At 49.9% G+C, this 25035-nt stretch overlaps 1 protein-coding gene across 2 annotated transcripts in view; it reads left to right on the top strand.

Annotated features, from left to right (window-relative positions):
• The window catches only part of MAP4K1 (mitogen-activated protein kinase kinase kinase kinase 1), a 77925-nt gene that overhangs the window by 32761 nt on the left and 20129 nt on the right, over positions 1-25035 (top strand). The window contains exons 11-20 of one of the 2 annotated variants that reach the window (XM_053401832.1): positions 1968-2049; positions 7851-7970; positions 8462-8543; positions 8729-8787; positions 10333-10397; positions 11357-11401; positions 12415-12438; positions 13093-13135; positions 16349-16517; positions 21281-21357. In XM_053401832.1, the coding sequence (XP_053257807.1) occupies positions 1968-2049; positions 7851-7970; positions 8462-8543; positions 8729-8787; positions 10333-10397; positions 11357-11401; positions 12415-12438; positions 13093-13135; positions 16349-16517; positions 21281-21357 (766 nt within the window). The remainder of the gene's footprint in view (positions 1-1967; positions 2050-7850; positions 7971-8461; positions 8544-8728; positions 8788-10332; positions 10398-11356; positions 11402-12414; positions 12439-13092; positions 13136-16348; positions 16518-21280; positions 21358-25035) is intronic. The other variant, XM_053401834.1, reaches the window with a different exon arrangement.

Raw genomic sequence — 25035 nt, 5'->3', positions numbered from 1 at the left:
TGAGTCCAAACCAATGGCCAGGCGGAACAGCTCTGTCTTGCAGGCCCTGCGGAAAGATGTCAAGTCCCGCAGGGCCCTAGTCTCTTGTGACAGAGCGTACCACCAAGTCGGGGCCAGTACTGAAAAGGCCCTGGCCCTAGTTGAGACCAACCTAAAACGACAGACCTTCTTGTGCTTTGCCCCCGTCACTTTCCAGCTTGCAAAATGGACGTTTTTTCCTGTTTGCTTACCTCATCACCCGCTGCAGTTCTGGAAGCTTCCCCCTACCACTTCTGGTATTCGCTTTTGCTAATTACCCAGAGCTCAGGGTGGGGTCTCACGGCTCTGGCTTTCACTGATGGGCCATCGTCTTCTATGTTCTCCTAATGACCCATGGTTTGTTAGCATAAGCAGAGCCCAGGGATTTCCATGCTTGGCAGATTTTAGTCAGCCCTTGATTCATTCTAACTTTTTCCTGACTTCCGAGAATTACGGGCGGCTTGCACCCAAAAACTCTGGCACCTGGAGGCCTTTAACAATACCTCGGGTTACAGACTCTTCAGGTTACAGACTCCGCTAACCCAGAAATATTACCTTGGGTTAAGAACTTTGCTTCAGGATAAGAACAGAAATTGTTCAGCTGCGGCGCAGCAGCAGAAGTGGGAGGCCCCATTAGCTAAAGTGGTGCTTCAGGTTAAGAACAGTTTCAGGTTAAGAACGGATCTCCAGAATGAACTTAGTACTTAACCTGAGGTACCACTGTATATTATGTTAGGATATTTCCGTTCCACCTTAAAAGGGAGCAGGCTGTGAGTCACAGAATCTGCGTATTTTCTGTTTCACAGGATGTTTCTGTTGTGTCTTTGCTTTCGTTTCTCTTGTTGCCTGAGCATACCGAAGCAGGCAGTCATGTTTTTTCTTTGTTCTGACCAACGCTATATAAACTTGTAAATATGCTCTCCTGCTGTGCATCTTTCGCTGTGTGAATTCTGCTGATAGAGTGTGCACCAGCCTAAGAATGTGGAATACTATTTCTGAGGCTTCGTGTTGCTAATTGCTGATACTGTGTGTCTACGGGAGATCGATGGATCGTCCGGCAGCTGGCTTGGTGGCTCAGATGGACTCTGTCTCCCTGGCAGTATCCCAACAACAGGTTATGGGCCAAGCACGCTTCTGCTGCACCACCACAACAGTCTCAGGAAACTTTGGCAGCAGACTAGTGAAAAACAACACATTTTTAGTCTGTCAGAAGTCTGGGGGAAACAGACCAGCCTTTACAAAGGGGTCAGCAAACTTTTTCAGCAGGGGGCCAGTCCACTGTCTCTCAGACCTTGTGGGGGCCCAGACTATATTTTGAAGGGGGGGGGGGAATGAACGAATTCCTATGCCCCACAAATAACCCAGAGATGCGTTTTAAATAAAAGCGCACATTCTACTCCTGTAAAAACATGCTGATTCCAGGACCATCCGTGGGCCAGATTTAGAAGGCGATTGGGCTGGATCCGGCCCCCAAGCCTTAGTTTGCCTACCCATGCTTTACATCAGTGTTCCCCAACCTTGGGCCTCCAGCTGTTTTTGGACTACAATTCCCATCATCCTTGACCACTGGTCTTGCTAGCGAGGGATGATGGGAGTTGTAGTCCAAAAACAGCTGGAGCCCCAAGGTTGGGGAACACTGCTTTACATGGCACTGAAAAGAAAGCAAGGAAGGTGCTAGGCAGACCTTCAGCAGAGACGGACCTTCTCCTCAGAGAGCTACAATTCCCAGTGTTCCCTTTGATTGATTATCAAACCGTTCTGGGAACTGTAGCTCTCTTGAGGGGAAAAGGGAATCCATAACAGCTCTCAGCGCTCTTAAACTACACTTCCCAGAATTCTTTGCAGGAAGTCCTATGACATTGCTTTAAATGCATAGAGTAAATAGGGGATGTGAGTCGGAGCTTACAGCCATAAACTCTCCTTGAGCATGGGTGCTCCTGTCCCCACAGGAGTCAGGCCTTTCACCACTTTGTCAAGGTGACGCTGACCAAGAATCCGAAGAAGCGTCCCACTGCCTCCAAGATGCTGACTGTAAGTATCCCAGTCTCCTCGCCTCCCTTCTCTGCTCATGAGTCCCAGGGAGGGGCGGCTTTTGTAATCAATTTCCCACTAAAACAACACATCCAAGGTGGCTTAAAAGCCTTCCAAATGCGCATGGGGGGGGCACTGCTATATAACCACACCAGGTACAGTCTTCGTTTCAAGTTTATCTTGTGTTGTAAACCAAAATATGCCCTTTTCCCTTATGGGGTATCCAAGAGCCCATATAATAATAATAATAATAATAATAATTTATTATTTATACCCCGCCCATCTGGCTGGGCCTCCCCAGCCACTCTGGGCGGCTTCCATAAAAACCAAAAATACAGTAAAATATCACACGTTAAAAACTTCCCTGAACAGGGCTGCCTTAAGATGTCTTCTGAATGTCAGGTAGTTGTTTATCTCTTTGACATCTGCTGGAAGGGCATTCCACAGGGCAGGCGCCACTACCGAGAAGGCCCTCTGCTTGGTTCCCTGTAGCTTTGCTTCTCGCAATGAGGGAACCGCCAGAAGGCCCTCGGCGCTGGACCTCAGCGTCCGGGCAGAATGATGGGGGTGGAGACGCTCCTTCAGGTATACTGGACCGAGGCCGTTTAGGGCTTTAAAGGTCAGCACCAACACTTTGAATTGTGCTCGGAAACGTACTGGGAGCCAATGTAGGTCTTTCAAGACCGGTGTTATATGGTCTCAGCGGCTGCCCCCAGTCACCAGTCTAGCTGCTGCATTCTGGATTAGTTGTAGTTTCCGAGTCACCTTCAAAGGTAGCCCCACGTAGAGCGCATTGCAGTAATCCAAGCGGGAGATAACCAGAGCATGCACCACTCTGGCGAGACAGTCCGCAGGCAGATAGGGTCTCAGCCTACGTACCAGATGGAGCTGGTAAACAGCTGCCCTGGACACAGATTTGACCTGTGCCTCCATGGACAGCTGTGAGTCCAAAATGACTCCCAGGCTGCGCACCTGGTCCTTCAGGGGCACAGTTACCCCATTCAGGACCAGGGAATCCTCCACACCTGCCCGCCTCCTGTCCCCCAAAAACAGTACTTCTGTCTTGTCAGGATTCAACCTCAATCTGTTAGCCGCCATCCATCCTCCAACCGCCTCCAGACACTCACACAGGACCTTCACCGCCCTCACTGGTTCTGATTTAAAAGAGAGGTAGAGCTGGGTATCATCCGCATACTGATGAACACCCAGCCCAAACCTCCTGATGATCTCTCCCAGCGGCTGCATGTAAATGTTGAAAAGCATGGGGGAGAGGACAGAACCCTGAGGCACCCCACAAGTGAGAGCCCAGGGGTCTGAACACTCATCCCCCACCACCACTTTCTGAACACGGCCCAGGAGGAAGGAGCGGAACCACTGTATGACAGTGCCCCCAGCTCCCAGCCCCTCAAGACGGTCCAGAAGGATGTTATGGTCGATGGTATCAAACGCCGCTGAGAGATCCAGCAGAACTAGGAAACAGCTCTCACCTTTGTCTCTAGCCCGCCGGAGATCATCAACCAGTGCGACCAAGGCAGTTTCAGTCCCATGATGAGGCCTGAACCCCGACTGGAAGGGATCCAAATGGTCCGCTTCTTCCAGGCGTGCCTGGAGTTGTTCGGCAACCGCTCGCTCAATCACCTTGCCCAAGAATGGAAGATTTGAGACTGGGCGATAGTTGGCCATCGTGGCCGCATCTAAAGATGGTTTTTTAAGAAGCGGTTTAATAACCGCCTCTTTCAGCGGGTCTGGGAAGGCTCCCTCACGGAGGGAAGCATTCACCACCCCACGAAGCCCATCGCCCAGTCCTTCCCGGCTAGCTTTTATAAGCCAGGATGGGCAAGGATCCAGGAGACAGGTGGTTGGTTTCACTCGTCCAAGCAGCCTGTCCACATCCTCGGAGGTAACAGATTGGAATTGATCCCACTCAACTTGACTAGACAGAACTCTAGCACTCTCCCGCCCCGGCCCTGCTCCCACGGTGGAGTCTACTTCTTCCCGAATCTGAGCGATTTTATCTGCAAAAAACTTTGCAAAATCATTGCAGGAGAACATGTGGCCCATACTGGGCCCCGATGTTGCAGGTGGTTCCGCTAAATTGTGAACCACCTGAAAAAGTCTCCTGCTGCTGTTTTCTGCAGATGCAATAGAGGCGGTGAAGAAATTCTTCTTCGCCGTCGCTATCGCCACTTGGTAGGCTCGACGTTGAGCTCTAACCTGTATCTGGTCAGATTCGGAATGAGTTATCCGCCACCGGCGCTCTAGCCGTCTCAACGATTGTTTCATTGCCCTCAGATCCGTGGAAAACCACAGGGCTGTCCGGGCTCCATGCAATCGGAGAGGGCGCTTCGGAGCCAAACAGTCAATAGCCCTGGTTAACTCCACATTCCAGCGGGCCACCAGGGAATCAGCTGAAAGGCCATCAACATGGGATAAAGCATCCCCTACCACTCTCTGGAAACCATTTGGATCCATTAAGTGGCGGGGGCGGACCATCCGAATTGGTCCCACCTCCCTGCAGAGGGGATGGGTCGCAGAGAAGTCCAGTTGCACCAGGAAGTGATCTGACCATGGCACTTCTTTCGTTTCGCTTTTACTTAGTGTCAGATCACCAACATCCATAGAGGTAAACACCAGGTCCAAGGCATGTCCGCGGCTATGGGTTGGGCCAGACTTATTCAGGGACAGCCCCATGGAGGCCATGCTTTCCACGAAGTCCCGAGCGGCCCCTTGTAAGGTCGTGTCGGCATGGATGTTAAAATCCCCTAGGACGACCAAGCTAGGTGTCTCCAGGAGAACATCCGCCACGACCTGAAGCAGCTCGGGCAGGGAATCCTTGGTGCAGCGGGGAGGTCGGTACACCAAAAGGAATCCTGTACTGCCCCTATTGCCCAACTTCCAGAACATGCACTCGGAAAACTGGGTCTTCCCAACAGGACGCCTGGTGCAAACTAATGACTTCCTAAAAATCACTGCAACCCCCCCTCCCCGCCCACATGACCTGGGTTGCTGTGCGTAAGAGAAACCTGGTGGACAAGCAGCGGCAAGGACAGGCCCATCTGCTTCATCCAACCAAGTCTCTGTTACACATGCCAGGTCAAGTCCTCCATCCATGATCAAGTCATGGATGGCAGTGGTCTTATGAATCATTGACCTGGCATTGCACAGCAGCACCTTCAGGTCATGTGGGTATCCCTTGCTGATTCTAGTATCCATCCGGTCAGGACCAGACCCGGAGGCAGGAATAGTCCTCAGACAACGACTAAACCTGCCTCCTCTGTAATGACGTGGTCTAGTCTTAGCGTAACTCCTCCTCCTACCCGTGATCACTGAGATCGGTTGCCCCAGTGCATCCCCCCCTGTGGAACATGCCCCAGCCATTTTGTGGGCTGGTGCCCGCTCCCCGGCAGCCCTGACCCCTCCCCCTAAGAACAAAATAAGATCTTAAACAAACAAACAAAACCAATAAAACAATACAAACAAAAAAATGTAAAAATTACAAAAACATCAAAATAATAATAAAAAAAATTCCCCAAGCCCAACCAAACATCCATCCCACCCCCACCCGCCACATACAAAAAATCCAAAAGAAAAATTTTAAAAACATTTTAAAACCACTCTAAAAACACTCTGTGCCCCCCTGGCAGCAACAACTGTCCTGGTGAGGCCTGTCAGGCCCTGCCCTGGGCCAGATGGTAAGTGGCAAGAGCAGGGCCCTCAGGCACTCACACAGGGGAGTCCTCCTGGGCAGCAGGCAGCAAGCAGTCCTTATGAGGCCCCAGGCCCCGCCCCCGGCCAGATGGTAAGTGGCAAGAGCAGGGCCCTCAGGCACTCACACAGGGGAGTCCTCCTGGGCAGCAGGCAGCAAGCAGCACGCAGTCCTTATGAGGCTTCAGGCCCCGCCCCAAGCCAGATGGTAAGTGGCAGGAAGGAGCAGGGCCCTCAGGCACTCACTCAGGGGAGTCCTCCTGGGCAGCAGGCAGCAAGCAGCACGCAGTCCTTATGAGGCTTCAGGCCCCGCCCCAAGCCAGATGGTAAGTGGCAGGAAGGAGCAGGGCCCTCAGGGACTCACTCAGGGGAGTCCTCCTGGGCAGCAGGCAGCAAGCAGCACGCAGTCCTTATGAGGCCCCAGGCCCCGCCCCCGGCCAGATGGTAAGTGGCAGGAAGGAGCAGGGCCCTCAGGGACTCACTCAGGGGAGTCCTCCTGGGCAGCAGGCAGCAAGCAGCACGCAGTCCTTATGAGGCCCCAGGCCCCGCCCCAGGCCAGATGGTAAGTGGCAAGAGCAGGGCCCTCAGGCACTCACACAGGGGAGTCCTCCTGGGCAGCAGGCAGCAAGCAGCACGCAGTCCTTATGAGGCCCCAGGCCCCGCCCCCGGCCAGATGGTAAGTGGCAGGAAGGAGCAGGGCCCTCAGGGACTCACTCAGGGGAGTCCTCCTGGGCAGCAGGCAGCAAGCAGCACGCAGTCCTTATGAGGCCCCAGGCCCCGCCCCAGGCCAGATGGTAAGTGGCAGGAAGGAGCAGGACCCTCAGGCACTCACACAGGGGAGTCCTCCTGGGCAGCAGGCAGCAAGCAGCACGCAGTCCTTATGAGGCCCCAGGCCCCGCCCCAGGCCAGATGGTAAGTGGCAAGAGCAGGGCCCTCAGGCACTCACTCAGGGGAGTCCTCCTGGGCAGCGGCGGCAAGCAGCACGCAGTCCTTATGAGGCTTCAGGCCCCGCCCCAAGCCAGATGGTAAGTGGCAGGAAGGAGCAGGACCCTCAGGCACTCACACAGGGGAGTCCTCCTGGGCAGCAGGCAGCAAGCAGCACGCAGTCCTTATGAGGCCCCAGGCCCCGCCCCAGGCCAGATGGTAAGTGGCAGGAAGGAGCAGGACCCTCAGGCACTCACACAGGGGAGTCCTCCTGGGCAGCAGGCAGCAAGCAGCACGCAGTCCTTATGAGGCTTCAGGCCCCGCCCCAGGCCAGATGGTAAGTGGCAGGAAGGAGCAGGGCCCTCAGGCACTCACTCAGGGGAGTCCTCCTGGGCAGCAGGCAGCAAGCAGCACGCAGTCCTTATGAGGCCCCAGGCCCCGCCCCAGGCCAGATGGTAAGTGGCAGGAAGGAGCAGGACCCTCAGGCACTCACACAGGGGAGTCCTCCTGGGCAGCAGGCAGCAAGCAGCACGCAGTCCTTATGAGGCCCCAGGCCCCGCCCCAGGCCAGATGGTAAGTGGCAAGAGCAGGGCCCTCAGGCACTCACTCAGGGGAGTCCTCCTGGGCTATAGAGTCCTTACGTGGGTTCCCTGTTGGTAGGAGAAAATAACAGAGGCCAACCAGAGAATATTGAGAAGCAAAGCAGCTAGGAAGCCTGATCTTTATTGAACTGTTGCAACAGGGTGCTCCCCTCACACGCAGGAAAGGAGGAGGACCCAGAAAAATGGCATGTCACAGGCTCACACCCTATTCAAACACAGACATACACTTAAGACAGGATTTGTGAAGGAAAAGACAATGGGGAGGTTTCCCACTTTGACCTTGTAGAGAAAACATTTCCTCAGTTTGGGAATCAAAATGGCTTCAGGTCGGTCTTCCTGTGCTGATCTATGTACGTGCGGTTATGAACATTGCCATATATCTAAGACCTCAAAATTCCTATCACACTTGCACTGCGGAAGAGGCAAGCTGTACTTTGCGACACCTAAGCGGCTTGCCTCTTCGGCATAATGTCGGAAGCTGTAAATATGGCTATCTCCCTCTCCACCTGCCGTGGCTCTGTCCCTAGGATGGATTCCAGCTATCTTCAACTCATCCCTTCCTTTCACCAGCACCAGCTAGTTTCCCAGGAAAGGCTCAGCCGCAGCCTGACTCTTGAGCTCCTGGAGAAACTGCGCAACCCTGACAAACTTTCCAGCTGCAGAGGCGAGCCGGATGAAGAGGAGCAAGAGGTGAGAGCGGATGGGATGCGGTTGCAGAAGGGCAAAGAAATGAACATTGTGGGGTTGCACTTACTCCTCTGCTGTCCCTTTTTTGTGGTGCCAAAAGCCTCTTCTGTTGTGCTCATGACGAGACCTGTTTTCCCCACATGTATGTTGCAGTTTCACGATAAAGCCTGTTGTCTGTATTATATATGCGACAAACAGCTGAGGGTTTCCGTTCTGAAGCGAAACATTTATATTTGCAGCTGCGGAAAAGAGTCCTAAAAGCAAGCTGGTTTTCTGAACAATGTGTCGTGCAGTTAAGCCACTTAATGCAGGAAGGATGAACTGTGCGCAATAGTCAGTCGTGCAATAGCAAGCTGGCCAGCATTGAGATGGGGAACAAAGATGGACTGGCAAAGGGCAATGTCTCCCAAGGCCAAAAATGACTCTTGGGGTTATAAAGCAAAAAACACACACTAACAACCCCTCCCCAATACAATCTGTTTTCTCGACCGCAGACACCCCCACCTCCAGTGCCCCGAAGAATTCGCTCCAGCCAACGGCAAGGCGTGACGTCACCGGGATGCACCAACTCCAGGGGTATGTCTGCCCCATTGCGCTCCTGCACAGGGGCCCCCTTGCTTCTCTCCTTGCCCCTTTGCATGCTAGGCTCGCACCCCCTCTCCTCTCCGGAGGGCCCTCCTGCAAGCTCCGCCCCATTTTCTGTCTCCACCCACCATGGAGTGACCCTTCTCAATAACTCCCTTCCTCTCATCTCATTGCAGCCCACGATTGCAGCCCCACGCTCAGGAACAGGCAGAGTCCGGAGTTCCCGAATTTCACGGTACCTCCTCACCCCTCCCTCCCTGTTCCAATTGATACACAGCTATTGTCCCCTTTGCTCCTCCAAAAGAAACAGTTCCTTTATTTCAGGCATAGGCAAACTCGGCCCTCCAGATGTTTTTGGGACTACAACTCCCATCACCCCTGACCACTGGTCCTGTTAGCTAGGGGTGATGGGAGTTGTAGTCCCAAAACATCTGGAGGGCCGAGTTTGCCTATGCCTGCTTTATTTAACTGCTTCGTATTTTACACCTGTCGGCGGTTCGAATCTCCGCGATGGGGTGCGCTCCCGTTGCTCGGTCCCTGCTCCTGCCAATCTAGCAGTTCGAAAGCATGTCAAAGTAGATAAATAGGTACCGCTCCAGCAAGAAGGTAAACGGCGTTTCCGTGCACTGCTCTGGTTCGCCAGAAGCGGCTTAGTCATGCTGGCCACATGACCCGGAAGCTGTACGCCAGCTCCTTTGGCCAATAAAGCAAGATGAGCGCCGCAACCCCAGAGTCGGCCACAACTGGACCTAATGGTCAGGGGTCCCTTTACCTTTACCTTTTTTATTTTACCCCTAACCCTGGTACCAGAGGGTCGCTGGATTTATCTTTCTGGGGCTGGGCTTACACCGGGGAACTCATCGCCCCTGGCTGGCCACGTTTGTTAGGTTTGATCTATGAAAACCCCCTTCGAAGTGCAGTTCAGCCCAGCACTTTGAAAGCGGCTTCCCGTGACCCAACAGTGAGTCTTGCTGCAAACACCTTCCAAGCACTATTTGGGAGAGCACTTTAAAAAGGAGCTTCTGAACTCCTGACAAAAACGGCAATGGTTGAGCCTTGCGAACCGCCTCTGGAAATAAGTGCTGTCTTGCAGGAAACGCTGTGGTCTAAACCACAGAGCCTCTTGAGCTTGCCAGTCAGAAGGTGGGTGGATCGAATTCCCGCGACGGGGTGAGCTCTGTCCCAGCTCCTGTCAACCTAGCAGTTTGAAAGCACGTCAAGTGCAAGTAGATAAACAGATACCGCTGTGGCGGGAAGGTAGATGGCGTTTCCATGCGCTCTGGTTTCCGTCATGGTGCTCCATTGCTCCAGAAGCAGTTTAGGCATGCTGGCCATGTGTCCCTGAAAGCTGTCTGTGGACAAACACCGGCTCCCTCAGCCTGAAAGCGAGATGAGGGCCACAACCCCATAGTCACCTTTGACTGGACTTAACCATCCAAGGGACCTTTTACCTTTACTATAGGCCCCTTTCAGATGAGCCAGGTTTTCACCTGCCTTCACCTGTCGCTGTAAATAGGATGTCAGGTGTGGGAGCAGGTGGGCTTCAACTGCGTCTGCGTGACCGCTCTGGAGAAATGCCATGCTCTTAGTCCATTCCATAATAATAATGATGATGATGATGATGATGTTATTTATATGCTGCCCATCTGACTGGGTTGCCCCAGTCACTGTGGGCAGCTTCCAACAAAATATTGAAACATCAACACTGCTGCCACCCCTGCCACCATCGTGGTCCCTCCTTTGAAGACCAGTTCCTCCAGTCTTTGCTTTCTGTTTGCAGGAAATCTCTGCGGATTCTGGATATTGTACTGGCAGCCACCTCTATGGCGCTGCATTTGCCAGCAGGTAAGGGTGCTACTTTTACATGCCTGTTGTCTTTGTCCATGGCGTTTTCTTGGCAAGGATACTGGAGTGGCTTGCCGGTTCCTGCTCCAGGTGGATCACGTTTGGTCAAAACTCTCCACTATGACCTGTCCATCTTGGGTGGCCCTGCACGGCATGGCTCATAGCTTCTCTGAGTTATTCAAGCCCCTTCGCCACGGCAAGGCAGTGATCCATGAAGGGGGATCACTTCATTCCCAGTAGTGATGTATGGAAGTGAGAGCTGGACCATAAAGAAGGCTGATCACCGAAGAATTGATGCTTTTGAATTCTGGTGCTGGAGGAGACTCTTGAGAGTCCCATGGACTGCAAGAAGATCAAACCTCTCCATTCTGAAATCAGCCCTGAAGGCTCACTGGAAGGATAGATCCTGAAGCTGAGGCCACCTCATGAGAAGAGAAGACTCCCTGGAAAAGACCCTGATGTTGGGAAAGATGGAGGGCACAAGTAGAAGGGGACGACAGAGGACAAGATGGTTGGACAGTGTTCTCGAAGCTACCAGCATGAGTTTGACCAAACTGCGGGAGGCAGTGGAAGACAGGAGGGCCTGGCGTGCTCTGGTCCAGGGGGTCACGAAGAGTCGGACACGACTAAACGACTAAACAACAACAACAAGGGTGCTACTGCAATTATTATTATTACCATTGCTTCATGAATTGCCTTCTAAACCACCGTCTCAAGGCGATTTCCACCTAAAAATAATTTAGAAGAGCTAAAAATGCGAAGAAAGCAAATACATTTAAAAACGAGGCTGAGACGCTGACACTCGTGATCTAGACCCTTTTATCCATCTGGATCACTGCCTTGCCGTGGCGAAGGGCCTTGAATAACTCAGAGAAGCTATGAGCTATGCCGTGCAGGGCCACCACGCTCTAGCCAGTCATTTTCTACAGCCTTATATCTTGCTTCCCTTTCCTTTATAGGGAGGATTCGGCAGACTCAGACCACGATTACGACGATGTGGATGTGTAAGTGGCAGAGTCTCTCTGTCTCCCTTTGAGGGTACAACCAGTTTTGGAGTTGTACTACAAAGCGTTAGGAGCAAGTCGGGTTGGCAAAAGTTCCAGCAGGGTTTAGGAACTAGGAGGTTGAGGCAAATGGGTTGGATAGATGAGCTCCAAGCATTGCTTTAACCTACCATTAGCAAAACCTGTAACCCAGGGGTCAGCAAATTTTTTCAGCAGGGAGCGGTCCACTGTCCCTCAGACCTTGTTGGGGGCCGGACTATATCTTTTTTTTGGGGGGGAGAATGAATTCCTATGCCCCACAAATAACCCAGAGATGCGTTTTATATAAAAACACACATTCTACTCATGTAAAATGGCCTCGGTCCTGTATACCTGAAGGAGCGTCTCCACTCCCATCGTTCTGCCCGGACACTGAGATCCAGCGCCGAGGGCCTTCTGGCGGTTCCCTCATTGCGAGAAGTGAGGTTACAGGGAACCAGAGAGAGGGCCTTCTTGGTAGTGGCGCCCGCCCTGTGGAACGCCCTCCCTTCAGATGTGAAGGAAATAAGCAGCTATCCTATCTTTAAAAGACATCTGAAGGCAGCCTTGTTCAGGGAAGTTTTTAATATTTAATGCTGTATTGTTTTTAACACTCGATTGGGAGCCGCCCAGAGTGGCTGGGGAAACTCAGCCAGATGGGCGGGGTATAAATTATTATTATTATTATTATTATTATTATTATTATTATTATTATTATTAAAAAAAAAACACCAGGCAGGCCCCACAAATAACCCAGAGATGCATTTTAAATAAAAGGACACATTCCACTCATGCGAAAACACGTTGATTCCTGGACCGCCCACGGGCCAGATCAAGAAGGCGATTGGGCTGGATCCGGCCCCCGGGCCTTAGTTTGTCTACCCATGCCTTAACAAAGTACCCCTTTGTTGCTGTTGCTCTCCCAAGCCCATCCTCGTAACTCTTCTCTCCGTTTTCCTTCCTTTTGGGTGCACCCCTTCATGTTGGTCTTCCAGACCCAGCAGATACGATGCAAGCAGGTAACTCATTCCCCCAATGCGTTTTAAAATACAGGGTGGGCATTGGTGGGGATTACTACGATGACATAAAATATTTGTGACTTACAGTTTGGTGGGAAAGGGAGCACTAGCTTCAACTGTTAGCTGTTTGGCCGCTTGCGTCTTGGAGATGGCAGCCTGCCTTGGCTTCGCACATTTCAAGATCCAAGATGATGGATCTTGCTAGCAGAACTTTGGCTGGGTTGGAGGGGAATAAAAGCAGGCGGCAGAATCTCGAAACCTCGCCCTTGAAATGGACCCTTCCTTCTTTTTTGTGTGTATAATTTTTATTAAGTTTTCTGCATTCCAATTTAAAATACAGTGGTACCTCTGGTCGCGCACAGGATCCGTTCCAGAGCTCCGGTCGGATTCTGAGGTGTGCGTTTCCACATTTCTGAAGAAATGTGCATGCACATGAAAGCTCATACCAATAACTAACTTAGTTGGTCTCTAAGGTGCTATTGGAAGGAATTTTTAAATTTATTTTATTTTATTTATTTTGTTTTGTTTTGACTATGGCAGACCAACATGGCTACCTTCGTGTAAAAAGGACTCTGTTTTTGTTTTGTTTTTTGGCAAAAGTACTTTTAAACTCCCCCCATTCATTATAAATTATTATTTCCTTTTTCCTTCCAGTGACATCTCAGCTGTCAATCTCCCACCTCCACTGCCCCCCAAGGTAAGTCACAGGACTAAGCCAAAGGAGCGATCCTTTTTCCTTTCTTGCACATGTTAAGCAAAATCCACCACGGAGCTCTATTCTGAGACTGAAGTGGGCAGTGTTAGATCAAGACAATGTGCCCCCCCCCAAAAAAAATTGCTTCTACCCATTGCCACTCCTTGGAAGGAAACCAAATGCCCAGTTGACATACGCAAACACAGGGCCGTCTTAAACATATCTGGCGCCGTGGTGCAAAGATCCTTCCGGTGCCCCACCCCCCCTTTCCCAGAGTTGTCAACCTTTTCCCAAGCCTCTGCGGGGATCACTCTCCTCCCACGGAGGCTTGGGAAGGAAGCTGCACATCCGCCAGTCATATAGTACGTTTTTGAGCACAATTCAAAGTGTTGGTGCTGACCTTTAAAGCCCTAAACGGCCTCGGCCCAGTAGACCTGAAGGAGTGTCTCCATCCCCATCGTCCAGCCCGGACACTGAGGTCCAGCGCTGAGGGCCTTCTTTTTTTTTTTAATAAATATTTTTATTAGATTTTCCATAAAAAAAAAACATTTTTACAAAATTATACATCCATTTTTAACTTAAACCCTTTTTTCCAGAACTTCCCTCAGCTTGTCTGATAATTTTCCGTCTATTTTTTATCCTCGTCTCACATTTCCCAATATTATATTGCACTCAAATACTCTTAATCCCATCATATTTTTAAAACAATATTTCTGGCGGTTTCCTCGCTGCAAGAAGTGAAGTTACAGGAAACCAGGCAGAGGGCCTTCTTGGTAGTGGCACCTTCCCTGTGGAACCCCCTCCCAGCGGATGTCAAGACAATAAATAACTATTTTACTTCTAAAAGACAACTGAAGACAGCCCTGTTTAGGAAAGTTTTTAATGTCTGACGCTGTATTGTTTTTAATATTCGGTTGGAAGCTGCCCAGAGTGGCTGGGGAAACCCAGCCAGATGGGTGGGGTATAAATAATAATAATAATAATAATCATTATAGTTGGTGGGGCGCATCTACCATTCTAAGCTTCTGCGGGGATCACTCTTCTCCTGCGGAGGCTTGGGAGGCAAGCTGCACGCCCGCCACAGCTGCTGAGGCACAGCTGGCGGGCATGCAGGGAAAGGGGAGGCCGCCGGCAAAGCCACGCAGCTCCCCCACTTGCTGGGGCACCCCTGAGAGGCCAGCGCCCTGGTGCAACGCACCACTGAGCCCTAATGGAAAAGACGGCTCTGCGCAAACATCACCCTAGCTTTCCAAGGCTGCCCCTGCTGAGGTCCAGAGGATATAAGAGGAGGATGCTGGATTAGGCCAATGGCCCACCTGGTCCAGCACCTTGCTCTCACTGTGATCAACCAGGTGCCAGTGGAGAAACCCGCAACAGGACCTGAATGCAAGAGGAGCCTCACTTCCCGTGGTGTCCAGCAACTGGGAGAGCAAAGTCCTTTGCAAATTGTCACAGTCCAGTTCACGGGTGATCAAAGTCCCGGCTGGGGACGTCGGGACCGGGGGCAAGATGGCGGGGTGGGAGCAGGAACTGAGGCATCCGATCAAGGCCTGTATTTTAAAATGAGCTTAAAGATTTGCAAATGTTTTATGCCAGGCAGAAAAGCAGCTGGCTAAGTACTTTGGCAGATGTTTATCCTCCTGGACAAGGGCCCCCCTGATTTATAGCAGGAGCCAAAATTCTCAAAGTTGTAAAAGGGAATTACAGACTGGGAGCAAAGGTTACACTGACCCTACATATTACAGAATACAATCAAGCTGCAAAAACACTAATTAAGAGTTGGTAAATAGTAAGATATATTGTTTAACAGAAAATAATACCATGTGCCTCCCATTAGAGACTAGCCACATTTTCCTAAGGTTAAAGGGCAAGAGCTAATGGGAAAAGCAGCTGGCCGGGAAAGGGGGGTGTAAACTGAAGAGGTTTCTTTTGAAGCTGTTTTTACTGAGTTCCTTTTTTACTTTGCAAAGGCCTTTTCTTCTAAAAAGCTATCTATGTTAATGTATGAGATTTGTTGGCTTAAATGTAATTATGCCTAGGATTTAGAAAGTAAGAAATGTTAGATTCTTATGTTAGATTCTTATTTCATTGATGGTGTGTAAGAATGTGAACCCAAGATCTCTGTTTAAGACAGAATGTAAGACCATGAGCCATCTGTTTTAGCCATCTGTTTTGGAATGGAGGGGGAAAAGGGCAAAAGGTGATCTGGTAATTAAGGTGCCTTGTTGAGGCAAATGTAAGATATATGGCTACTTGTCTGCCATTTATGGATAGAAGGAAATATAGCTCTTTGTCTCCCATAAAAGGTAATAGGAAATGGGTGTATCTTTTATGATTGGTTCTAGCAAACAGCCAATAGGAATTTCAACCAGGCTGATTGGACAGAGGCAGCCAAAGGAGGAGCAAGGGGGCTGGGCTGAGGGAATATAAGTGCTGGCCATCAGGGCTGGAGGGCAGGCAGAGCTTTGGTAACCATATACCACTGTGCCTATCATTTATTTGTCTGACAAATAAATTATTATTTTAATTTCTCTATTGCTGCGTTGAATATTTCATTCCAGCTAAGCGTTAACCACAAGCAGGGTGCTACAGAACGAGAGTCCAGAAGCCAGGAGTCAGGAAGCCAAGAGTCCGAGGGTCAGAGAACTGGGAGTCAAGAAGCCAAGGATCTGAGGGTCAGGAAGCAAGGAGTCACGAAGTTAGGGGTCTGAGGATCAAGAAGCAAGGAGTCACGAAGTCAGGGGTCCGAGGGTCAGGAAGCAAGGAGTCACGAAGTCAGGGGTCTGAGGATCAAGAAGCAAGAAGTCAAGGAACCAAACACAGCAAGGCAGAGAACATGTTGCTGTGGCAAAGAGCCGAGGGGAAAAAGCTGACCTTATATCCCTTCCCGGCTCTTGCCACCAGGTGCTGTGAGTTACCAATCGGCCTCACCTGTGTGGCCGTGCCTGGCCTCTTCAGAACAAACTTAGGAAGGCCCCAGTCCTGCAGAGTCCTATTGGGCACAGGGCCTGGCTCCTGCACGCACACCTGACACAAACAAAGGGTAGGCCCTGAGGCTGTTGGTATCCACAGAGATCCTTCCGTTCAAAAGCTCCTCTTCTCCCTCTTGGGGTGAGCAGTGGCTTGGCTGGCTGAGAGAGGTATGGTTTATGTGGGGAAAGAAGGAAGGCGTCTGGAGATTAGCTGAACTCTGCCCTCTCTCTCCCCCCTCTGCAGCCCAAGCTCCGGGTCTCGCCGGATGAGACGGCGGTGGAACGATCCATGCCAAGGTGCTCCCTCAAGCCCATACTCCGAGGACGGTGCTCCAGTGGGCCTGTGACGGGACGGGCTCCTCACCAGGCTATTCCAGTCGGGGCCCAGGCCTCCCACCTCAGCACCAGATCAGGTACGAGCTTCCCAAGGAAATGCAAAGAAACAGGAGACCCAACATTTGGGCATGCAAACCATTATCGTTGTTGTTGTTATTGTTATTTGTATGCCGACCTTCATCCATACCTCTCAGGGCAGTTCACAAGTAGAGATACAAGATAACCCCCCCCCAAATTATAATTCCTGAAGGACCAGGAGCGCAGCCTGGGAGTCATTTTGGACTTGCAGCTGTCCATGGAAGCGCAGGTCAATTCTGTGTCCAGGGCAGCTGTCTCCCAGCTCCATCTGGTACGCAGGCTGAGACCCTCCCTGCCCGCAGACTGTCTTGCCAGAGTGGTGCATGCTCTAGTTATCTCCCGCTTGGACTACTGCAATGCGCTCTACGTGGGGCTACCTTTGAAGGTGACCCAGAAACTGCAACTAATCCAGAATGTGGCAGCTAGACTGGTGACTGGGAGTGACCGCTGGGACCATATAACACCAGTCTTGAAAGACCTACATTGGCTCCCAGTACATTTCTGAGCACAATTCAAAGTGTTGGTGCTGACCTTTAAAGCCCTAAACGGCCTTGGTCCAGTATACCTGAAGGAGCGTCTCCACCCCCATCATTCTGCCTGGAGGCGGAGGTCCAGCTCTGAGGGCCTTCTGACGGTTCCCTCACTGCGAGAAGTGAGGTTACAGGGAACCAGGCAGAGGGCCTTCTCAGTAGTGGCACCCGCCTTGTGGTACGCCCTCCCACCAGATGTCAAAGAGAAAAACAACTACCTGACACTTAGAAGACATCTTAAGGCAGCCCTGTTCAGGGAAGTTTGTAATGTGTGACATTTCAATGCATTTTTAATCTTTGTTGGAAGCCGCCCAGAGTGGCTGGGGAGACCCAGCCAGATGGGCGGGGTACAAATAATAAATTGTATTATTATTATTATAAAAATAAGAATGAAAACAAACCAATGATCCCCACTCCCACAAACACAATTTAAAAGGGCATTGGATGTTAATCAGCCAAAGTCCTCGCTGAAGAGGAATGCTTTCACCGAGCACTTAAAGTGTATAATGAAGCCTATGGGATGCGGGTGGCGCTGTGGTCGAAACCACTGAGCCTCTTGGGCTTGCCAAACAGAAGGTCGGTGGTTCAAATCCCCACGACAGAGTGAGCTCCCATTGCTCTGTCCCAGCTCCTGCCAACCTAACAGTTCAAAAGCACACCAGTGCAAGTAGATAAATAGGTACTGCTGTGGCGGGAAGGTAAACGGCATTTCCGTGCGTTCTGGCGGTGTTCCGTTGCACCAGAAGCTGTTTAGTCATGCTTGCCACATGACTCGGAAAGCTGTCTGTGGACAAACGCCGGCTCCCTTGGCCTGAAAGCGAGATGAGCGCCGCAACCCCATAGTTGCCTTTGACTGGACTTAACCGTCCAGGAGTCCTTTACCTTTTACCTATAAGGAAGGCACCAAGTGAGCCTCCCTGGGAGAGTATTCCTCAAACGGGAATCACAATGCTTATATGAGCACAAAAGGGGAACACATTTTTTTTAAAAAAACCTTGGAGCTGAGAACCAGAACTGGACAGCAATGGACTTCAACGACAATGAGCTCACACAATGCACCATGAGGGAAAGTGTGTGTTTTTTTCATTCAGGAGACCCAAAAAATGGATTGGATCAGGAGGGGAACAAATTTCTGTTCAGGTTTTAAGAGTTTTGTTTTTTTCTGATACAATGGTAAAAAGCGGCTTTACGTTGGGACATAAAAGCTTTTAGACCGGTGCTACTGACCCGATACAAATTCTAAGAAGGTGCAAGACCCAAAGGAAGTGTGGACAGGTCCCACTAACCTAAAACATGAGGCAAAATAATACCCTCAAAGGCTTTGGCAGCAGCTTGTTACAGAGCTACTTGTTCCGTTTTGGAGATCTGACCAGCAACTATGATTTAAATACATCAATCATCAAAATAGATGCATCCCCTGATAGATCAAGAGAGAGCACAATCAAACGAGGCAATGAATCCTCAATTGAGCTGTCTTCCACAGATGCAAAACCACAAATGACCTGGGATCATTTCACTACCTGCTTTGCAGTACAAAAACAGACCATTAGCTGAAATTTGAGAATACTAAAGGCGTCCCTTGGGGCAGGGGAGGGAGTTATCCTTTTTCATCAAGTCATCCACTGGTTCGTGTTCACATATTTGATAGTTGTCATTCCACAGGGGCGAGTTTGATTCTATTGAAGGAAATCAAAGTGTACTGGTAGAACACATTTTCGAGGCTAGAGTTACACAAAGTAACCTGAGCCCTCAAAAGAGCTACATGAATTGTATTATTTCCCCATGAAGCCTTTGGTATACATGTCCACAAAGCAGTCCCAAACCCTAATTTAGCTTAAGTATGCCACTGAATGGGACGCGGGTGGCGCTGTGGGTTAAACCACAGAGCCTAGGACTTGCTGATCAGAAGGTCGGCGCTTCAAATCCCTGCGACGGGGTGAGCTCCCATTGCTTGGTCCCTGCTCCTGCCAACCTAGCAGTTCGAAAACATGTCAAGTGCTCTGGCGGGAATGTAAATGGCATTTCCGTGCGCTGCTCTGGTTCACCAGAAGTGGCTTAGTCATGCTGGCCACATGACCCGGAAGCTGTCTGTGGACAAACGCAGGCTCCCTCAGCCTATAGAGTGAGATGAGAGCCGCAACCCCAGAGTCGTCCGTGACTGGACCTAATGGTCAGGGGTCCCTTTACCTTTTATGTCACTGAAAGAATCATATATTCTTTTTTTTAAAAAATGTTCATTTGTTTCTGCAACCACTGGTCTGTTCAACTTTCACCTTCGTAGTTCTGTATGAAATATTTTCCCCTGTTGTTATCCACACTCCGATAATTCCATTTTCAGTTTCTGCTCACAGGAGCCATAATACGCCACATCCCAAACAAAGAGACTCCATTAGCAGACATCCGAAATGCCCCTCTGTCATCTCGCTCCATATCCCAACATGCTGGTTCCTCTGCAAAAACACAATAACTCCAGTGCAGAATTCTTTCCATCCTTCTGAGGGTAGCTAGCAGAGTCCTCACCCAGTTAATATTATAATTAAACCACAATGACAGCAGAATGCTCTTCCAGGCTCGCTTGTGTATTTCAAACAGTTGCCTTTCAGGGGAGATTTACCAGGTAAAACTCTAAGTACAAATATATCAAAGGAGAATAATAAAGGCTCACCCCCCCAGGGCTATACAATTAGTCCATCAATTAATTCAACAAGCAGGTCAGTCCTTTGTGCTGTTAAGAATCACATATTCTTACCTGTTTACTGCCTGCCTCCATTCCTGAGTAAACAAAAATACTCTGGAACAGTTTTCCGGAAACACTGCACACTGAACTTTACGTATCTGGGAAGAATCCCTGCTGAATTCAGCGGGTCTTACTTCTGAGTAGGCATAGTTCAGATTGCAAGGCAGCAAGATGACCAAATACAATGATACGATATCAATATACACTCTTTATATAATATGAAATATATGAAATCACATAAACAGAAAACTTATGAATCTCTGAAAGTCACAAAATATGCACTCTTAATGGATTCTCTTGAAAATATAAAACCAAATAAACATAAGTCTTATAAGTCTCTGAAGACTATGCAAGTCTCTGAAACAAGCAATGTATCAGATTCTTATCTGGCGAAAACAGGCTGTAAAGCTTTGTTTATGGCATCCAGCGCTGCCGAAGTAGTTCATAAACAGACGTTGTGAACAGTGATTCCAGATATACCCACTGTTTCACGGAATTCTTCTTCAGCACAGCAGAAGGATACAGAAATGCTTCATAAACCCAGCTATATGGTGGATGGAAACGTATGACAACAATTGCTATGGAGCAGTGGTCATAAAGTTATGTAGTCAACACGGGGGTTAAATTGTTTGGTTAATAGCTCAGATTTCAGCAGACATTCTGCACCTCCCATCCTGTGACAAGCGGGGAAGACTCCCTCTTCCTGGCCAAACGTTACAGATGTAGCCTTATTAGACTTTACCGACTGGTGGGGTCTGTGTTGTTTCCGGGAGGGAGAAAGGAAGTCAAATGACACCGAGGTTGATTCAGAGAAAGAGTTTATTCTGCTCTCTGGATAGCAGAAGGCACTTGCGTGGTCAGTTCACAGCAAGTCCAAAGAAATGAGAAGTTTCATGCAGTATATATATCCTCCAGGCACCCTCTCCCCCCTTCCCCAGGAATTCAAGGACGTCAGCTTATACACGTAAGTTGACATCCATGACCATAAACAGTTATTCCTGTTCTGGCACTCTTGACCATAAAAGGTTGCTCCTGTTCCTATACTCTTATCTTGGGGCAGGAGGTCACCAACTCCTGGTGCCGTTCCCGGGTCTCTTGTCAGACTTGACAAGGTCTGTGCGTCTTTGTGGTCAGGATGTAAGATAAGACCCAGACGTGCCATCCCTGCTCTACTGGAACTGGCAAGGCCACTCATTGCCGTCACGGACAGATAAGGGAGAGGGCTTTGAGCACTTGTTTATACAGCTGGGTTTTCTGTTTATACATTGACACAAGCTCAAGCTTCCTGAGCTTGAAAAGCTCAAGTTAATGCATTTTAGAAATGCTCCCTTGGAGGAGGAAAAATGGGGATTTGGGGTCAGTTTCAAACTTACTGCACAGAAACCCATTCCTTCACCGGAAGCAGGCCACCTGGGGTCTTGCAATGGTACAGTTGGCTGCTGCTGCTTTCGGAACCAGTGGAGTCGGGGCTGATCCTCACCTTTCTCTCTTGCAGTTCCTGAACTGCGGCTGACTCCCCAGACCCACGGACCTCGCATCCTTCCCCACAAGGCAGAGAAGAAGCAGAAACCCGTGAGTGCCTCGATCATCCACACCTGTATTCCCCAAGTACCTGTCTTCCTAGCGCTTTGGACCACAGATCCCAGTCTAGGGGTGTCAGGAGTTATAATCCAGGACACCTGGAGGCAAGGATGGATCTGAAACTAGTGACGTTTAAGCTTCCTTGCCTCTAATCCCAGGGGCCCCCAGAAGCACTGCTTACATTTTTTAGGTCTAGTAGACCCCGATCTGAATCGCGTGACCCCAACTGATTCAATTTTGTCGCAGATATTTCAACGACCCCAAAGTTTGAGAGTCAGTAGCACAGACGTAAAGATGTGGCGATCTGCCGCGGAACAACCCCATTGAAGAAGATAACTTCTTCTTCTTTAAATAATTTTTATTGATTTTCCAATAAAACCAGCCAATCAACATACAGTGGTACCTTGGGTTAAGAACTTAATTCGTTCCGGAGGTCCGTTCTTAACCTGAAACTGTTCTTAACCTGAAGCACCACTTTAGCTAATGGGGCCTCCAGCTGCTGGCGTACGATTTCTGTTCTCATCCTGAAGCAAAGTTCTTAACCTGAGGTAATATTTCTGGGTTAGCAGAGTCTGTAACCTGTAGCGTCTGTAACCCGAGGTACCACTGTATCGACATAGGTAAAGGTAAAGGTACCCCTGCCCGTACGGGCCAGTCTTGACAGACTCTAGGGTTGTGCGCCCATCTCACTCAAGAGGCCGGGGGCCAGCGCTGCCCGGAGACACTTCCGGGTCACGTGGCCAGCGTGACATCGCTGCTCTGGCGAGCCAGAGCCGCACATGGAAATGCCGTTTACCTTCCCGCTAGTAAGCGGTCCCTATTTATCTACTTGCACTTTGACGTGCTTTCGAACTGCTAGGTTGGCAGGCGCTGGGACCGAACAACGGGAGCGCACCCCGCTGCGGGGATTCGAACCGCCGACCTTTCGATCGGCAAGCCCTAGGCGCTGAGGCTTTTACCCACAGCGCCACCCGCGTCCCCTGTATCGACATAATAATCCAATTAAAAGCAATAAACAAAAACACGACCAAATTACAGTCCAAATTGTTAATTATTAATTTTTCCGGGCTCCCCATAGTCTGGACCTCTGAAGAATATCTCCAGGATCTTTGTTCCTGCCTCTTCTCATTGTTTTCATATTTTCCACATTCTGATCTTAACGCTTTAAAGTTCTCCGTCCCTGGCTATGCGATTCACAACCATGTCTAAGAAGATAACTTCTTCTTTGGCGATCACTTGTAGCCGAGTAAGATTGTCTTCCATGAACACGGTTTTAACAATGAGTCTGTAAGTGACTGTGGAGGTCACTGGCTCCGAAGAGGGGCCCCCGATGGCAGTTCAAGCTCCAGGGGCCCCCAAATGTAGGTCCGCCACTGGCTGGAAGGGCACCAGGTTAGAAGAGGCTGCTGTATAGAGTGAGACAAAAGGGGTTGGGGGCAGTTATGCCCCTGGAAGGAGTGGGGGACAGTGCATAGGATGGTTAGGGCTGGGCTAGGCTTGAGTTCTCATACTGGGTGGCCTCCCGTTATGGATTGAGGTTGATTCCTGACGAGACAGAAGTACTGTTCTTGGGGGACAGGGGGCAGGCTGGTGTGGGGGACTCCCTGGTCCCTGGGGTTACTGTGCCCCTAAAGGACCAGGAGCACAGCCTGGGAGTCATTTTGGACTCACAGCTGTCCATGGAGGCACAGGTCAATTCTGTGTCCAGGGCAGCTGTCTACCAGCTCCATCTGGTATGCAGGATGAGACCCTCCCTGCCCGCAGACTGTCTTGCCAGAGTGGTGCATGCTCTGGTTATCTCCCGCTTGGACTACTGCAATGTGCTCTACGTGGGGCTACCTTTGAAGGTGACCCAGAAACCGCAATTAATCCAGAATGCAGCAGCTAGGCTGGTGACTGGGAGCGGGCGCCGAGACCACATAACACCAGTCTTGAAAGACCTACATGGGCTCCCAGTACATTTCCGAGCACAATTCAAAGTTTTGGTGCTGACCTTTAAAGCCCTAAATTGCCTCGGTCCAGTATACCAGAAGGAGTGTCTCCACCCCCATCGTTCTACCCGGACACTGAGGTCCAGCGCTGAGGACCTTCTGGCAGTTCCCTCACTGCGAGAAGCCAAGTTATAGGTGTCAGGGAACTGACATCAGAGATCAACGGAGAGGGAAGTCGCTCCGAGGATGCAGGGGAGGGAACCAGCAAGGAGAGAGGGAGAGCTTCCGCTGGGGAAGGAAACCAAGGTGACACCAGGAAGAAAGGGGAGGCTGAGAGTACTTCGGAGGGAAGGCTCCGAGACTCTGCCAGTGAGACCAGTGGGGAGAGCGCAGGACCTCCGCTTGGCACGCCTACTCTGCGCAGAAGGCTTCCGCGCAGAGAAGCTAGGCGGAGACTGGCGGTCAAGGAATTCTTATGTTGGAAGAAGTTCAGGAAACGCCCACTGACGGATTCTGCCAATGATTAAGACAGTCGCGTTTGCAAGGCGCTGTCAAACCAGGGAAAGTTTGAGCTATATAACCTGCTTGGAGGCAGTTTGGAGTTTTACGCATGAGCAACACCTTTTCCCATTATAATAGGGAACCAGGCCGAGAGCCTTCTTGGTAGTGGCACCCGCCCTGTAGAAGACATCTGAAGGCAGCCCTGTTTAGGGAAGCTTTTAATGTTTGATGTATTACTGTATTTTAATATTTGGTTGGAAGCCGCCCAGAGTGGCTGGGGAAGCTCATCCAGATGGGTGGGTTATAAATAATAAATTATTATTATTATTATTATTATTATTATTATTATTATTATTATTGCTACTACTACTACTACTACTGTTTTTTTATATACATTTTCATTGGGTCTTTTTATACATATCATTTCCAACATCCATTTAACATAACTTCTTATCTATTGTAATATTTTAGACTTCCGTTAACCACCTCTGATGATTTTCCGTTCTTTATAATTTATTCTGCATTTCTTTATTTCTCTGTTACTTTTAATTATCATTAACCAATAATTCTCCTCATAGTCTTCCTTGCAATATTTCAAATAGTCCTCCTTACAGAACTTCTTGCAGTCCTACTAGCGTAACCTGTTCATTACAGTTGCTTTTTAAATAGTTCATATATTTGCTCCAGTCTTCTAAGAATCTCTGGTCCTTCAGGTTTCGAATCCTTGCTGTTAATTTATCTAATTTTGCATAGTCCATTAATTTCATCCGCCATTCTTCTTTCGTCCTTAGCTGGCAAATGTCCCTTATTTGGCGGGAAAGTCCCTTATCCCAGCGCCGTGTCCCGCTGCTGTTCCTTATTGATGATGTCCCTTAAATTTCCCAGGTTTCAAAGGAAGCAGCTCCTCTCCCTCCTTCTCTGCCGGCCAGGGAGGAGGGAGGCTCCAACTGTGTTGCTTGGCTGCGTTGCTCACCCAATAAGGAGTCTAAGAACGACGGGGGGGTGGAGCTTGCATGCCTTGTGCTGATCAAATCGGCCGCATTGCCTGGGGACTCGCCTTTGCTCAGCACTTCCCAGCGGAGAGGTGACAGTGGTTTTCCTTGCTGCATCCCCTTTGCCGGGTTGCTGCGCTGTGGGAACCACCGCTTGAGGCTTCGTTTGGCTGCTGGTCCCTTATTTTCAAATCTGTAAGTTGACAGCTATGCTTTCGTTGGTACCGTTATGGATAACTGTTGTC

Source organism: Podarcis raffonei, chromosome 8 (genome assembly GCF_027172205.1).
Source record: "Podarcis raffonei isolate rPodRaf1 chromosome 8, rPodRaf1.pri, whole genome shotgun sequence".
NCBI lineage: Eukaryota > Metazoa > Chordata > Lepidosauria > Squamata > Lacertidae > Podarcis > Podarcis raffonei.
Note: the sequence above shows the minus strand (reverse complement) of the source record. Positions and strands in the feature narration are given on the sequence as shown.